A 17,578-nucleotide genomic window follows, 5' to 3' on the forward strand; every position below is an offset into this window, starting at 1 on the left:
CGGGGATAGGGACTGGGCCAGCCCGCGAATAGCACGAATATGCATATATTTGATGGCCATAATGCATTGAGAGAGAGGGGAAAAAAAACAAGCAAACAAAAAGTAATCGTGTCACAAATACATGTATGAAAATGTTGCAGCGTGTCATACACATTATGGGGGAAGTAAGTTTAAAAAAAAACAAAAAAACTAGTACAATTCTCAGTGACGTCACTGTACTAATGAGATTTAATATTTATAATGAAAATATTAACAGTCTGAAATTTCGCAGTTCATCGGTTAAAAAATAGCAGTAATACAGTTTAATCCCTAGTAGTATGGTCTTTTGAAATTAAAGAGACCCATCAAAACCCCACATGAGGAAGTACTTGTAGACGGCAGCAAGGTCAAACTCCCATCTCACAGGACCTTGAGTCAATCCAGATTCTTTTGTACTTAGCTTGGATTCATTATGTCAAACATTGGAAAATAAAGGACAGCCTAGTAGTCCTTGATAATTTTGAGAAGCTAACAAATGTCAGTTGTGTGAGAGTCTGTCTTGTATAATTGTCTTATTGATGATACATTTAGTGTTTATGTGCTGTGTTAATGGAGGTGTACATGTTTGTTTTTGTTTTTTGCTTGAAAATGAAACATTTATTCCCCCCACTTTTAATCAATATCCCACTTAAAACCAAAGTCATTTCTTTTGATAAATGTAATCTTCTGATAAATGTACAAAAAAAAAGGCTGAATATTCATTGCTACTTTCTAATTATTGCAGTGGGCGGGAAGCTGTATGAGAATTCCCACAGTCTCTCAGCCAGTGAGACAACGAGCCTCAGTAGCCCGGCTGCCTACAAACGGCCACAGCCCTCCAGCACCGGACCGGGGATCGCTGGAGCAACCACGGCAGGAGGGGAGGATGGAATAAAAAGGAAAAAGAAAGGCAACTGGCGCAACAGATTTGGACCGTGCTTCACAACAGACGTCAAGCCACCCGAGTCATCACCCTCCCTTGCTTTGCCCACCACTTCCACGGCCAGCACCTCCTCCTCTTCCTCCACAGCCCCCACTTCTTCCTCCTCCTCGACGCTCTCCGGCCGGCCTGGCTCAGCCTCCAGCGGTGGTTTAGGAATGGGAGGAGGAGGAGGAGGAGGAGAGAGGGGTCTCGGGGTCATAGGTGTTGGCTGCGGGATTCAGAAGTCCCCCTCACTCCTCAGGAATGGGAGTCTGCAAAGCAGCAGCGGGCCAGGTGAGAGAGCACAGAAATATAACCTTTCCGCTTCTGTGAGCGCACACTCTGATTTTGGCACAGCCATTTGCAAAGAAGGCATTGAAGGCCAAACCACAAAACTGAGGCAAAAGTGTTGGTATAGTTGTGGAAATGCTGTTTTTGACATGTTCATTTGTGGCGTTTTCAAGGTGTTCAACCAAGCTTAATTGGGATGAATTTTTATTTTTTCATTGATACCAGAAAATAATTCCAACCTTGAACATGAATTGATTAAATGTACCGGCTTATCATGTCTTTCATCCGTTTTCTCCTGATTACTGTAATTTTGATATAAATGATCTAAAATGAAAGGCATTGAGGATCGACACACTATTATGTGTATAAGATTTAAATTACGTAAACATTATAGTTTTTAATTCCATGGAGAGCTTTTTGCTTATATTGTCACTGTAAAATGTAAAACCTCCTCTGAGCAAGGTTGGTCAATTTCATACTTTTTTACTTATCAATAATATTTCTCAGTCCCCATGTGGGTCTGTTATGTTTACAAATTATTGACAACCTAAAGTGTTGAAAATGACTTGCTCTCTCAACGATTTAATGGTTCAACAAACATTACTTTGTGTTGTTTTCTTGAAAAGTGATGTTTTTGTGCATGTGAGGATACTGGAAAGAGCTCTTTCTATTCATGCAAAGTGTATAAAATACAAAGGCCATGGAAAAGTCATGAAAACACTTGACATCTTGAGAATATTTAAATGAGATTATCATACTGTTGTGTAAAAGTCATAGTGTGTGTGGCTCAATTTCTTCAGATATTTGTTCTAAAACATCTGCTGTTCTGGTAGGTTTGTATAATACTGGTGATTTTTTATTTTATTTTTTTTAAATGGATTCACTATTCTAATTGTATTGACGAATTTAGGAAAATGAACAAACAAAATTTACCAAATAAATTGGAACACAGTTTATATTAATTGTTGCTAGTGGTGACTCAAGCAAAGAGCTGCATTTATACCCCATTTAAAATACAAAAGCTGCTTTTCACCATGTTAAGCCAAAGTACCAAGCCGTTGCTACATTGTTGCGTCTTTCTCTACTTTAAACCATTATGTCTGGTAATTTTATCCAATTTTCATCCAAATGATAACATTAAAAGGAAATGACAACCTATTTCTATTGGACGGAAAAGATATTAACAATTACCTGTAACTATCAACATTAGTCCTTAAAAACGGTAATACAAACCTTTGTAATTGGCTTCCTGCAATGAAATTTTGGTGTGTGTGTGGAGCTACCCAGCTTTTTTTTCTTCTTTTTTTTTCTTCTTCGTCTTTGTGTTCAGTTGCTTGGCAACTGCTTTGGAGTTCCCCTCTGCTGGAGGAAATGGTTCAGTACAGCTCTCGCATACATCCCGCATTTCCACTTTCTTCCAAGATTACCACCTTTTTGTTTATCCTCACTGTCTCCCAGCCCCCTGCTCTTACCTTTTTTCGCCGCTTCTGACATCCTTCCTCATCTGATAATGACGTACGCTTATTTTCCAAAATGCTAATAATCTACGGTATTGACCGAAATATGATGTTATTGTGTTGCTGCCTGAGTGCTGAGAAAATATATTTAATAGCTTCAGCACCACTACTAATGTTGTTGAGTTCTATTTTATTTTTTGTTAATTTTTTTTTTTTTTTGTATAGCTCTAATTTGCAATTAATGTGCAAGGTTTTTCTTTTTCTTTTGGTTTAATTTGGTGCTTAACTCTTAGAGTAAGTATTTCAGAACTGAAAATAAAATGAAGCTGAAGTGGTCAATTTGCTTACTTAACTGTAAACTCTAAATTGTGTCACTTACCTCAGTGGTTGCATGGTGCGGATATTCTAATAATTTAAGTGTCACAGTAAATTTGTGTACTTTAGCTTTACCACAATTATGTGTTGAAAGGGGTAGCCATTAGCCACTCCAAAACCATTTATAATTGCATACGTATTACTTTGCTGTTTTTTTATTTTGTGGCTGTATACATAATATAAAATAATAATAACTAGAGCTGCGAGCAGCTATAAATTCCATGTGTGTGGCGTGTCTGCTGCTTTTCCCTATCGTAGTTCGGTGTCATTTGTTACCACCGCTGGTGTGAGAAGGTAGGGGAAAGGGTGCTGATATGGCCTTGCATTTTGTGTGTGCCTGCGTGTGTGTGTGTGTGTGTTAATCATGTGTTCGTCTTCACACTGTAAATATTTAGCTGAGGGTTAATGTAGGGCAGTAATGGGGAGAATCCTTGGCTGCCCTCCTTCCCCCTTCATCCTGCTTACTCCACCATGCTGATGGATAGATAGTTAGCTTGATAGATATGTGCTGGTGGGTGGTGAGAGGCAGGGCTTCGTTTTTGGTTAGGTTAATGTTTGACGGGGGGGGGGGGGGGGGGGGGGGGGGGGGGGGGGTGAGGTGGTCTGTAGCCAGACCCGTGTGTTCGTTTATGCGTGGTAGAATTTATTCTGTTCAATGTCTGTGTGTGGTGGAGAATAAGAAAAAAAGAAGGGGCATGACTTTTCCCCTGTAACAATTTATTTTTATTTGTAATACATTTGTGTTTTTGTTTTGATTATTTTTGATGCAACTTTATGCGTTTGTGTGCTAGTGTGTGTGGGCATACTTCCGTGTGTGTGTTTTCAAAGGTTTACAAATCCGAAACATATTCTTTGATATTTTTTTTTTAACCGAAAAATATTGATGTATTTTTACTGAATTTTATTCTGAATGGTCTGATTGAGCAGTCTCAAATTACAGTTAACAAGCTAGAGCATTGTGGTTGATTGTGCTTAAAATAGTTCAACTATTTAGGCTACCAAAATTTGTATTTGAATAATTGATCCAAAAAGATATTATTTTAATGTGTGCGCGCACACACACACACACACACACACTCGTGCTTTTTCTGCATTTTAAAACCACGACATGATGCCAATTTTTTTGCAGTTCAAATTAACGATCCATAAAAGGACAACAATATTTTCTCATAAAAGCAGAAAATCAATCCGACTTAATTGCTGTACGTATTTTAGAACGTTACAGATGATCTGAGCAGGGAAAAGGAAAGGATGTGAGTCAGAGTTCAATTAGTTACTGAGCATATGAATAAGTTTTATAAAAAGACATTGTTGGGCAAGTTGTAAGCCCCATCAAATGCAGTAATTTAAAAACATTTGTCTTATTTGAGTGTTGTGCCATGGGTGATATTTATTACATTTTCCTTTGGCTCTTCTGGGCTACAGTTTTTTGTTTTTGTTTTTAAATAATTAGAAGCTATTTATTTGAACCGTGTTTTTTCCCCTACTGGGATTACTTTTATTTGTCAAAAGTTGATTCCCCAATCTTTAAATTTAAGCAAAGGAGTGAATTACAATTGTTTTTTTTTCATAATGGAATGGTTGCTATAAGTTAAAATATTGTCATCATACCTAATAAACAATCATAAATGTTTAATTGAACCTTGAGCTGCTCATACATTCATACAATGTCGTCTTTTTTTTTTTTTTGTGCATCAATAGGTGTAAGAAGCTATTCATATTTGATGTGAACAAAACTAATAAATTGTTGGTTTGGCCTCTCATCCAGCTGCTGAACATCTCACAGGAGCACATATGCCCTCTGTGTGACTGCAGACCAGCTTTTGCGTTACCATTTTTCTGGTGCATATTACAAAGTGTTATAAATAGTATGTAGACCCATGTAGTGTATAGATAGCTCCCGCTCCCCCCCATCATCTCCCTTCTCCCCTCCTGGCACAAAGATCTCTTGTTCCCCCAGTGAATGTATGCTGCCCTGAGCCATTCAGGCTTTTGTGGGACTGAGGGGCCCTCTCTCCCCCCCCTACCACCACCTCTGCTGAGGTCAAAGGGGGCTGGGGCAGGGCTTATCCCCGGTTAGCGGCTGAGCACAGGCGTGTGTGTGCGTGTGTATGCGAGGCAGGCTGAGATAAGGGGATGAGGCATGCACACATGAATGTGCGGAAACAGCCTTGCTCATTTTATTTTATGTGCATATAAAATGTTGTTTTAATTATATATTTTTTAATTTTTAGGTTTTATTGCTTTCCTGCACCTTGCAGTCTTAAATATTTATTTTTTGTGTTTCATGTTTTGGGTGTTGATTTGAACTCCTTTCCTACAGGAAACCTGCATTTTTTTTTTATTTAATTTTATTTGACTGAAAATGTTATATTTGGGTCTAAATTGTTAGCTCAGCACGCTGTTAAAATTCCCTTCAATGTATTATTTTTAGTTTAACCAGTTGGGAACATTTTCAACAAATGTAAGAAACAAAAATTAGTCGCTGTGTGTTTTGTATTTAAATTATTAAAATTGTTTTTATCCATTCCCCCCAAAAAAATCAATCTAAAAAAAATTAAATAAAAAGTAATTGGTGGAGAACATCCTAGAAGAGCACTGACACAGTTTTATTAAAATATATATATATATATATATATATATATATATATATATATATATATCACATCAAAAGCATGTTAACTTTATTGTATTGAAAATCAAATCAATGTTTTGAACGGACTGTTCACAGGTGTTTTCTCCAGCGGCGATGGGTCGTCGTCGTCGTCGTCGGGCCCCGGCGCTGTTGCAATGGGCGGAGTCGCATCAGACCAACTGCAAGCCACATCTTCACTGGCCCCTCCCTCTCCCTTCACCGCCACCGCACCCCTGACCAGCACGGCCGCCACACACGTGAGTCGGGAGCACAAGAGCCGTGCTGACGACACACAAGCACACTTATCCTTCTGTTTGGCTCTTTCACACCGGGAAAAAACTAAATAAAAAATTCCACACACGCAGTTTATTCAGCACCCGCTGCCAATGCAACGTCTTTACGATGAAGCGTAGATTAACTGCAGACGCGCAAATAAACACCGCTCACTAATTAAAATATCTTCCGAGGCAAATCTCTCTGCATGGCACGTTAATTATGTGTGAGGCACAGGCGTCCTGACCTTGTGTGAATTGTCTATTCTCGGTGAGTTATTGGACAGCTGATAGTGCTGCGCACACGCTGGGGTCTTCAGGTTTATTCACAATTCAGAAGATTCCTTTGCCGCTTTTGGTGTTTGCCCGCCAATTTCAATTACTGGTGGCTTTCATAGAAAAATTCTTTATTTTGTCAATCAAGCGATGTTTTATTTATTTATTTATTTATTTATATATTTATTTATGTTTTTAATCCTGATTAAATTTTCTAAAAATGAAACATTCTCAGAGCAGGTGCACTCATGCTAGGCTAACTATGCTACATTTGTGATTGACAAATTTGTTATTTTGATAATACAGTGGGGTTAGAAAAACACGACTTATTTTGAATACATTTTTATAAAGTTTTTAAGATGACCATATTCAAAAATTTCAAAAACTCTTTTCTCTTTAAAAATGATTAGCTGGGGTAAGAAAAACAATAACAATCTGTTTTAGTTTTTAAAAATTGAGTATTGAATTGAATATTGACCTCATATTTGGTGATGTTTTTGTTGTCAGCAACAATATTTTAAGATTGAAATATATTTCAGCTTTTAAAATTATATACTAGAGATAGACCGATATGTTTTTTTCTTAAGGCTGATACCGTTACAGATTATTAGTAGTCAAGGAGGCCAGTATCGATATTTCAAGCCGATATTCATTTGCAATAAAATGGAGAAGAAAAAAAAAAAATGTTTTAAACTATATTGATACATTTGTTTAAAACATAAAAAAAATTGCAGGGAGCTTCCAGGGTCATTAGAATGTGTTAGGCTAAATTAAAAAATAAAGTACATAGATCCCTAAAGATTTCTACTGTAAATATTTTTTTTAATATCCCAACACAATTTCTTGATTTATTTTTATTTTTAAATTAAAACGTGTAGGGAGTTCCCATTTTTTTATAAAGCGGAAATTTAAATGGATCCATAAATGAAAAGTTCCCTGCATCTCACTGAGTGACAAACGCATGCGAATGTAGCTCTTTTGGGGTATTTGTTCGGGTTCGTAAAAGGTTTCAAAAGATCTTTGTAGTGAAAAATTGTCTGCATATGTTCTAAATGTGTTTACGACAAGTAAATCCTGTCTGTGATCATCTTACAATTCCTGATGAAAACCCCAAATTCGCTACGTTCGCAAGTATTCGCTGCTCAGTGAGATACCAGGCCTTCAGATGGAAAAAAAAAAAAACGGCCGGTGGGCCGATTATCGGTCTATCCCTATTATATACTGTATCTTATGAATGTTTTCCAGCTGCTTAAAGTTTCATCCTAATCCTAATAAATTCAAGTGATAATATTTTGGTAGCTTTTTTTTTTTAAGCACCATTGAATTACCCCATAAAGGAGGAAAAGGGAGTGCCGTGTTTAATCTGTAGTCACTGACCTCGGTGTCCTTCTTTTCAAAATGTCCTCAGAGAGAATTTTCTGTCAGTGTCCACCAAACTCCATTTTTCTCCCGTGTCCCCTTACCACCTCTCTTTTGCTCTCTGCAGCTCGTTCACACATCTCTCCCCCTTCACTTTCCCTTTTACCCCCTCCCAATGCATCCGTCTCTCTCTAACTCTGCCTCTGTTGTCCTGTGATGTAATGACATCTGACAAGCACCACAGTAGGGCGCTATAAAGTGTATGTGTGAGTGTGTGCGTGATTGGGGTTGTCTTGATTTTTCAGGCCTGGCATTTATCTTAGCCAGTACCGTTCTCTGTTCCTACCGAATCTGCCGCGGCAGGCACAGGAGACCTCGACTATTTGCTGTGTGTATATGGTGGAGAGGTTTGGTCTGTATAGTGTGTGTGTATGTGAATAATTGAGGGATAGGGAGACGATGCACTCCTGTGCATCTATAACACGCGCACACAGTTAGCCCAACTAAAGAATTCCGACTGCAGTCTTCCATGTGTGAAGACGGACCCAGGCCATTTGTTATTTTCAGTCCACTAGCCTCGCACCTGGCTGCCTGTTATTGGCTATCATCCTAGGACAGAAAAAAATAGGAGTGCGTATTTGAATGAAAAATGAATGTCAATGAAAAATGAATGTCAATGGGAAGCAGGCGGGTATATGGTACTGGGGAAAAGGAAGAGGGGTCGTGAGGAATAATCGACTAATTTCAGTGAAGGGGAAATGGACAGTGGATGGCGTCTTCATTTAAGAGGAATATAATTTTTCCAGGTTGTTTTCCTATATTTGATGTTGAATTAGTAATAGGAGATAATGGCTTTCTCCTCCCAGATGATATTCTAAATGTGAGCAGATGTGTCGCAACGACTGCTCCATATCACAACTGTCTGACCCAACGCTCATCTTTGCCTCATAGTCAAAAATCAGTGAAAGTGTTTTGTTGCCTTTGTTTTGGTGGCATTAAAATAATTAGTACTACAGTAATAAAACTACCTCAACAAAAACAATTGTGCACTATCCTTCATGCTTTTCCATCTGATAGGACCAAAACAGGCATTTTGTTCCCTCCCATCCTATCATTCCCCGCCCTCTCACTCAGACCACACCCCTTTCCACAGCCTTTATTTGGGAAATACTTTAATTGGATTAAACTCTATGCATCAGAAACACTTTGTCAGCATGTCAGCGTTGTGTCAGTTCTCGGAGGGGCTTTGGGCCTCACGTGTGAAGCCGAACAGAAAGATGCGGTGTCGCAATATTCTTGTTTTATTTCTCCCCCTCATGAAAGTTAGATGAAATTCACGGCCATTATTCTTTTCATCTATACGGCAGCATATATATATCTTTTCTTTTTTTTCTTTTTTTTTTCTTTTTTTTTCTCATCATCAAGCAGAATCTCAGAGGCCAGGTCGCTTGAGCCTTGAACACAGGTTGTGGAAAAAGTTTTTCAATTATTTATTTATTTTACTTTTTTTATTTTTAACCTGGCAATTGAACTGGGGTGTTTGGACTTTCTACATCCACGATACACTGTATTATCTTACCCCAACTATACAAGTATGAGCACTATTATTGATATAATTGATTGGTTATTGAGACTAAAAGTTAATTGTATTCATACAAATTAATTTGCTAATTCAATCAAAGCATTCTCAAATGCAGTAATTTTTATCCCTTTAAAATTGTTTAGGTTTTTATTGTATCAAATTTATTTTAACACCCTCTTAATAATTTAGAAAATATTGATTTGATTTACTAAAAAAAATGTGGTAAGGTAAATATTGATTTAATTAATTTTACTGAGTATTTTTTGAATTAAATACATTTGTGGGGGTTCTTTTTTACATTGTTGGAATATTGTCCAAATTATTTTGACGACGAGAATGAATGAGTAGTTGAATTTCTAAAAAAAAATGTTTACGTTAGTATGAAGTTCAATGAGAAATCGTCAGAGTTAGACTGAGTCAGAACGCTTCAGGAAAAATGGTCATACTGTTCATAAATGGAGTTGTAATAGATTTACTATTTGTTTGCTTTATTTGTACCTGGGGGAGTCGGGATCAGCGCAACAGAATCTCCACACAGCAAACAGTTAATCCGTCGATGACATATATTGAAAATGTTGATTTTGATATGCCGCAATCGGGCTGATTAATTTACTTGACTCATCGACTGGGTAATCATTTCCACAAAGATTCATACGTGACAGCCCTCCTCCCTACCAAGCACCCTCCCCCTCCCACGCGGATGACATATAGGTCGGATGTATACAGATTCGCGTTCATACTGCAGACACATTGCATTTATATCCAATTTATACCCACATATGAAAGAGGCCTGGGTCAGATAAAAAAAAAAAAAAATTAGAATTGCACTGTTCACTTGGTATTAAAAATCATACCAAATTGCACATTGAGGCTTTTTGTAACGTTTTCTTTCTCTCTGTGCCTTTTTGTTTTCAGGTGAGCGTCCTTCCAGGGTCAGTATTCAATCTGGCCTCCTCACATATGTTCGGTAACCGTCTGAATCCAAACTCTGCCATGGCAGCGCTCATTGCCCAGTCGGAGGCCTCACCCGCAGGTATGGAGCATACCCCTGTGACACAATCGTGTGTGTGTGTGTGAGAGAGATCGGAGGGTGAGGGCGGGCGGGGGGTGGATAATGCATTGTCACCACCCCCTCCTCGTGGTCCCGCAGAAAGGTCATGGGTCAACGCTGGTGAAATTCTCAAGCTCCACCCCGCTAGCTCTAGTGGCCCACCCCCCACTCCTTTCCTCCTTGAATCATTTTTGTAATGCAGTAAGTTTTAGACACTTTTTATTTCTCTTGAAGGTGGTTCATAGTGTTTTCGTGTTTGTTCAGTGATGATTTAAGGCCTTTCAAAATCAGTCAATTGTTCGTGAAACAAGATATTTGCTTGAGAATGAATCGGAGAAGAAGGGAAGACTTAGGATGACGCCGCCATCATCAGTCAGATCCTCTCTGACCTGCAGGTTAACTCACTAATCAGGCTGAATGACAGGGTCACAGTGTGTGTGTGGGGGTGTGATGTGAGAGAGCAATGCAAGTATTATGTAATTGTTGGATATGATACGTAGCTCTTCCATCTTCATGCCAACGCAATGTTTAGAACTGATTAAATCATATAGTCGAAGACATTTCTTTTAATTGCTTGCAAAATTCTCCCCAAAATTTGCATGTACATACACTGTTTGGAATTTAGAAAACGTTTTTTTGCAATTGTTTCGAGACGCCAAAATTTCACGGGGACCCTCAAGTGTCTCAAATACTTTTTACTAATTTCTTTTAAAAAATGATTGTTTTTATTTTAATTCACGCTCTTAAAAACATGATAGTTTCAAGTGTGGTACAAATGCATGCACAATATGAAAAAGAAAATATAAAAAATTTGTCAAAATAATTAACAGTGTATGATATACACAACCAAAATGCATTTAAATTATAGGAGTGGGACATACAAATTTAAAAAAGCATTATGATTAATTCAAAATAAAATTAGTTATAAATATTATTATTAATATAAATATTTTTAGTTACAAATGTTATTAATTCAGTTAATCAGATTGCACGTTATTTGCATGGTATGCTCCAGGTTTATCATCCCGTCGTGTGTGTGCAAACAGGCGTGTGTTGCATTTGTGTGGAAGTGCGCCCATTTACTTTGGCAGCCGTCTCTCGCTACTTTTTGTGCGTGTGGTGGGAGGCGCTAGGATGCAAAGGGGCTACGAAGGAAACACATTTGAAAAAAAAAAAACAAAGTTGAACGAAGGACGATGGCACTGACCCAGTAGGGTAAATGCTTAGATTGACTGTCTTAAGTAGAGGGGTGTTTAGTGCTAGAATGTAAATGCAAAAGTGTGCGCGAGTGTGTGCATGTGCGATTCATTACTCTCTCCGAGGGAAATGAAAAGAAGCGTCTGGCCAGCGGCCCAGAGGAAGGCGGATACATAAGAGAGCGAGCGGGCAAGGCCCACTGGACAGAAAGCAAATGAGAGCACTTTTGAATGGAGGGTCGTGCGATTGTTACAAAGAGAATCCAAGTTTTGTCGTTATTGTTATTGTTAGTAGAATTAAGGAGGTCAATAACCGACATTTGGAGCCAATATTCACGTTCACTGATAACAGTGAACAAGTTAACACGTTTTTAAATTGATCTTTTATCCCCCTTCAGATTTTTAAAAAGGTTGAGACGGCAAAATGCTGAATATTGGCGCCAACAATCGGCCCGGCCGGTAATCAGTCCATCCCAAGTTAAAATGGTTCAATCAGTTGGTACTAACTAGATGAAGTGCAATTTCTAGAAAAATTGAGTGGGAATATTGAAAGATAAATTATGAAATTATAACCTCCTGGTTACTGGACAACACGCTTTACCCAACCGTGCCACCGAGCAGTATCAGACACCTGCTAATGATAAGTTATATGCATGGAAAGTGATACTGTTTGTCCCATTGAAAATTGAATGGGGAAATGTTGATATTAAATGTTGGATTGTGAAAATACTGTAAGTAATATGGAATCAGACGATATATACCCTGGAGGTGTTAATTTTTTAAGCTAGTCGAAATTTGAACAATATAAATGGTTGTCTTGACAACAGGAAGTCAAAAATAACAAGACACATTACTGATCAACTACTACTGACTGCAAGACAGGCTGGTAAAAAGTGTGCCCAGATGTTTGTTTTCATGTATGTTTTTTTTTTTTTTTTGCTCATATTTTTTCTCCAAAGTGTGTATCTGTTTTTGTTTTTAATGGTAAATGTGATGTTGTGTGTGCTTGTGTAGATCAGGAGGCTGGAGACAGCAGCGTTGGCGTGCAGGGCTTCTCCATAAGGGCTTCTCCAAAGACCACACCGCGGTGAGTGCACACGCACACGCACAGATGCTATCCCTCCCTCTATCCCCATTTACATTCCAAACTGACCCCCCCTTCACCCATCCCCCCTCTCTGCTTTTCCCTCTGCTGGGCCCCCCCATCTCCTCTTTCTTCCTCTCACGCCACACACACACACACACACACACAGATACACACACTCCCATTTAGCTCCTCCACGCCTACAGGCAGTTCTCGCTCTGTCAGCCAACGATAACCTGTGTTTTTGAAGGTGCTAACCGTCCTTCGACTGCAATTGAATTTTTCTTGTTTTATTCACATAAGAAAAGACATTTTGTTTTTGCATATTTTTTTCCTTTCGGGGGATGTTTGGAAGCTTCGGTCAAGATGGGAATAATTATTACAGAAATCCTTTATTTTGTTTTTTTGTTTTTGTGGGTTGGATCATTTCATTTGAAGGTTGGTACAGTAATGTAATTTTGGTATTTTTTGTGTGTGAATGCTGAAGCATTCCCACATATGTTGTTGTGATTTTTATTCACCCTACTTATTTTGCTGTGTAACAACTCCCACATAATACTTCCAATTTGCATTGTTCAAATTTCAACTAGCTTCAAAAATTCACGCCTCCCGGGGTATAATATCGTTTGATTCCACATTACTTAACAGTATTTGCACAATTTAACTTGTAATATCAACTTTTCTCAATTCATTTTCAATGGGACAAACGTTGAACTTTTTCCCAAGTATCACTTTCCACGCCCACTTCCATACATATAACTTATCATTATCAGGTGTCTTACACTGCTTGGTGGCACAGTTGGTAAGTAACCAGGAGGTTATAATTTCATAATATATCTCTCAATTTACTTCATAAGCATTCCATATGCATTCAAATCTTAGCATTCAGCTTTCATTTGAAATTGCACTTAGTCTAGTGAACAAAAGTATTTTCTTTTTCTTTATATTGTAATGTAATTAATTATTTTACGTATTTGGCAATTTTAATGTTGAACTTTTCTGAATGTAATATTAGCTTTTTCATGGAACTTGTGTGTGCATGAGGAGCGATACAAAAGTGGGAAACATAGTTTTAAAAACTTACACAAACACGTGCCAATATTCACGTTGTCAATAAAGTCTCAGTTTGCACGTCCTCTTGTCCTACCGTCTCTGTCTTTCTCTCTCACGCACGCACTCACACACAGCCTGGCCCCTGTTCATTAGAGGCCACTGTAACAACAAATTGATGTAGTTTTATAGCCAGCAGTGTCTATGTTTGTCTGACATTTATGTTTGGTCGTTAATCTCCCCATTGACCTCTCTATCTCCCCTTTTCTATCTGCGCCCGCATTCTCCGGCTCTCCCTTTCATTCAGCTCGCCAATTGGCGGCCTGCAGATCCGCTATGACTCGTCAGGGTCGTTGCCGGGACCGGGGCTGGGGTTGCTAGGGGCCGGGGGCAGCGGCGAGACGCTGCCCCCGGTGGCCACCACCATCGAGCAGCTCCTGGAGAGGCAGTGGAATGAGGGGCACAGCTTCCTCCTGCAGCAGGGCGCGCAGGGTGACGGTGAGAGGCCACACACCCGTGGACATCCTTTTGCAGTGATTCATTTTGCGGATAGAGAAAAGGTTTAAGGTTTAAGGTCTTGTTTGGCAAGTCCCGCCTTCAAGTCTTCTGTTTTCCCGCTTTGTCGCTCTCAGTGGTGGGCATGCTGAAGTCTCTCCATCAGCTGCAGGAGGAGAACAGGAGGCTGGAGGAGCAGATTAAAACGCTCACCATGAAGAGAGAGCGACTGCAGCTTCTCAGCGCTCAGCTATCAGTGCCTTTCACACCCACCTCAGCATCCTCAGGTATACGCGCTCTTCCCCATTCATACATCAAGATTTCAAAACAAAAAACATTTATTCTAAATAGCGAGAGCACGGCTCTGGTTTTGTTTGCTAACTCTGCTAACATTGTTATGTAGATGTCAAGGGAGGAGCCTCTGACTCATCTTTACCTGTGCCAGCTCAGGTAAAGCACACTTTAAATCACGTCATCAACTTCCTGTTTACTATATTTACTTGCTGTTTTAAGTTTATTGCGATCACAAAGTAAAATGTTTTGAGGATACAAAAAGGGAAGTCAACCCAAAAAGTTTGCTTTAGGGCTAGGTTTAAAAAAAAAAAAAAATCAAATAATTGATATTGGATTGATTTTCTTTTTCAGCATGATATTGATAATTTTAGTGTCTGTTTTTCCCCACCGCTGTTGGTTACTGCAAGTTTGCAGGAAAGTAGCTACATTTGTTTTCAAAACTTGATATTAATGACATTGGGGATGGGACTTAAGTTTTTCTTCCTCCCACTCCTTTTCAGGATAGGTTTAGTAAAATTTGTCGAGTAAAATTAATATATTGTTGATGTTGATTGCTGCCTGAAATAAATGAACAAATGGAAAAAATAGTTTATGGAAGACCTGACTAATTGCACTTGTGGCAATTCTGAATGTTTTGAATTTATATTTACAATTATTAAATTAGAATTATGAAAACCATTTCATCTCATCCATGCTGATGTCAATGTTTCAGTAACACTTGAGTGATTATAACACGTGTTTCTTTCATTAATAAATAAATCATTTAACCAGCTACTGCCTCAGCAAAATTTTATTTGAATTTCATGTGTGCAGAGTTTTGTTTTTTAAAAGACCATTCATGTTCCCCATAGCATGTTTTTTTTCCCCCCTCATATCTTCAGTTTCATTAGGCATAGTAAGATGTCATCGTCTTGCTTAAGATTACAGAGTTGACACGCCCCCCTCAGGCTTGTGCCATTCATTCAATATTTGTATTCCTTCTAGGACAACCCGTCATGCGGAGGCCACAGCAGTAGCGGCTCTACCTCATCCCTCTCGACTCCCCCCTCGCTTTGCCAAAGCCCACCTCAGCCACAGCTGAACGGCGTCATCGCCGCAGGGAGCATGTCCGGATTGATGGGCACCTTCGGTGCCGGAAGCACACTTGGTATGGGGGGCGTGGCCGGCGCTCTGAACGGAGTGATCCAGACGCCGGCGGGGACCGCGAGCCCGCACGCGACGGGGGCTGCAACCTTACCCGTCAATAGCAGGTAGCGTCGACATCAGCTGTATTGTTTTCAAGCTGTCAAGTGTCTCTATTAAATTATTGCCCACTATCCAATTAAAACGTTGAAACATCAGTCAAAATCATCAATGACATTTTCCTGTGTTAGTTCTGCGCGGCTCAGCCTGGCGGACCAGCAGAGGCTCCTCCAGCAGCAGCAGCTCCAGCAGATGTTGGCATCGCAACCCTCAGCGGTATGACGACACACGCTTCTGTTACTTTATCCTTCAATATAATGAATTATTAAATCAATGTCCTTTCTTCCCCGTATTTGTCGCCCTTTCCAGGAGCACTTGCATTGACTTCACTCGTCTGTCCCTTCCTCGTCTCTTGTCTGAAATAGAAATATCTGTCTGATCTCTGCAATTTTCACCACATTATCTCCGCCCAAAGCTAAAGCAGCATCATCAACACCCGCTGCAGTCCTACACTGGCCACATTTTTCTCCATCAGGGCGCTCCAGTACACTTGATGGCACAAATTCTATATTACAAACTTTTTTTTTTTTTTTTTTTTCTCCCCCCATAACCGTTGCACCTTTTTCCACAAAGATGTTTTTCATCACACCTCTGTTCTGGTCTTTCTGCTGTGTCACTCTCTCAGGGGTCTCTCTACACATGTTAGCACACATGCTAGCAAGGCTGCAAACACACACACACAAAAAAGCGCACAGTATGTTTTGTAATGAAAAAAAAAAAATCCCTTCTAAAGGAGCAGATGCATGTTTGGCATCTGTCTGGCAGGGGTCCTAAAAGGACAAAGATATTCCACACATTCCCAAAATGCCGCTCCGCCTTCCTTTGTGTGTCATCGAGGCAAGTCCTGCTCAGTCACCACTGAAGCCTGCTTATGATTCTCTCCTCTCTGGGCCACACATGAGAGGGCACAAACGGAACTGCAGAGAAATCTGATCGTTCAGAGGGACACGCGGATGCACATGTGGAAGTGGTCATCCTTCTCGAATGAGCCCCCGAGCTGCACCTACCTCTCCAGCACGCAGGACCTAAATGGCCGACAGCAGCGGCCAATAAAAAAAAAAAACAGAAACACACACAAGAGTCAGGATTGGCCAATCAGCGTCCACGCCCAAAGTGCCTGAGGCCAAGTGATTTATTTTTCTTTTCTGTTTTTTAACCTTTTTCCATGTCTCTCACTCTGCTCTCTCTTTAAGCTGCTGGCAATTAAGCTGCGTTGCCAAGGCAACAGATTAGAAAACACTCTGATGTCTTGTCACTTAAAACCAGGAAACGTTTTTGTGCTGTATTCTCTAATATTAAAGCTAACTTTTGTATTATTTTTTTTTTAATTTATTTATTTGTTTACGTAACGGGTGTGAGATGATGATATCCTCCAAGCCCACAGATGTTGCTATTTAACATCACCTTGTCCTACTGTGTAAAGTTTGGTTTCCTCATTTTGGTTTCTCGTAAGCCCTTTGATTGACTTCTATTCTGGTTCACATGTTTAAAAGTTGATGAGTGTTTGACTGCAGCTGTCTAAAGGGTGGTGGTGGGGTCCGTTTTTACCTCGTTAAATGTAAATAGATCTTTTCCCTCATTGGCTGATGGTGTACATAATAAGGTTTGTGTGAAGGAAAGCCAATGAAGCCTCAGTTTGGTATGTTTTTTTTGTTTTGTTTTTTTGGTTTTTTTTTAACATGGTTGGAGGTTTACTGGACACACAAAGTATTAATTTATTTTTATATGTGCAGGGACATTGTTTCTTTTTTTCTTTTTTTTTGTAAGGTTTCACACTGTTTTCTTGCTGTTTTATACTCCAAGGGCACCAGGTTTTCAGCCGTGCACAAAATGTTTGTACTAGTAACAAAATAATGGTGGGCGGGGGAATTGACATTGTATTTCAGATCACAAATTAAAGAAACACTCTGGATTAAGTAACAGGCGTTCCTTGTCTTCATAAGGAGATGGTTGACAAGACACGCCGAACACGTTCACAA

The 17,578-nt window shown here is 39.4% G+C and overlaps 1 protein-coding gene across 6 annotated transcripts in view; it reads left to right on the forward strand.

The window, feature by feature from the left end:
- The window catches only part of mllt10 (MLLT10 histone lysine methyltransferase DOT1L cofactor), a 38,024-nt gene extending 20,509 nt beyond the window's left edge, over positions 1-17,515 (forward strand). For 5 of the 6 annotated variants that reach the window (XM_077508776.1, XM_077508778.1, XM_077508777.1 and 2 more), the window contains 10 exons: positions 764-1,234; positions 5,795-5,955; positions 10,103-10,220; positions 12,449-12,521; positions 13,876-14,066; positions 14,201-14,350; positions 14,467-14,513; positions 15,342-15,607; positions 15,731-15,815; positions 15,909-17,515. In XM_077508776.1, the coding sequence (XP_077364902.1) occupies positions 764-1,234; positions 5,795-5,955; positions 10,103-10,220; positions 12,449-12,521; positions 13,876-14,066; positions 14,201-14,350; positions 14,467-14,513; positions 15,342-15,607; positions 15,731-15,815; positions 15,909-15,923 (1,577 nt within the window). In that variant the 3' untranslated portion in view covers positions 15,924-17,515. The remainder of the gene's footprint in view (positions 1-763; positions 1,235-5,794; positions 5,956-10,102; positions 10,221-12,448; positions 12,522-13,875; positions 14,067-14,200; positions 14,351-14,466; positions 14,514-15,341; positions 15,608-15,730; positions 15,816-15,908) is intronic. The other variant, XM_077508780.1, reaches the window with a different exon arrangement.
- The last annotated feature ends 63 nt before the right edge of the window (positions 17,516-17,578 follow it).

This window comes from Festucalex cinctus, chromosome 20 (assembly GCF_051991245.1).
Source record: "Festucalex cinctus isolate MCC-2025b chromosome 20, RoL_Fcin_1.0, whole genome shotgun sequence".
Taxonomy (NCBI): domain Eukaryota; kingdom Metazoa; phylum Chordata; class Actinopteri; order Syngnathiformes; family Syngnathidae; genus Festucalex; species Festucalex cinctus.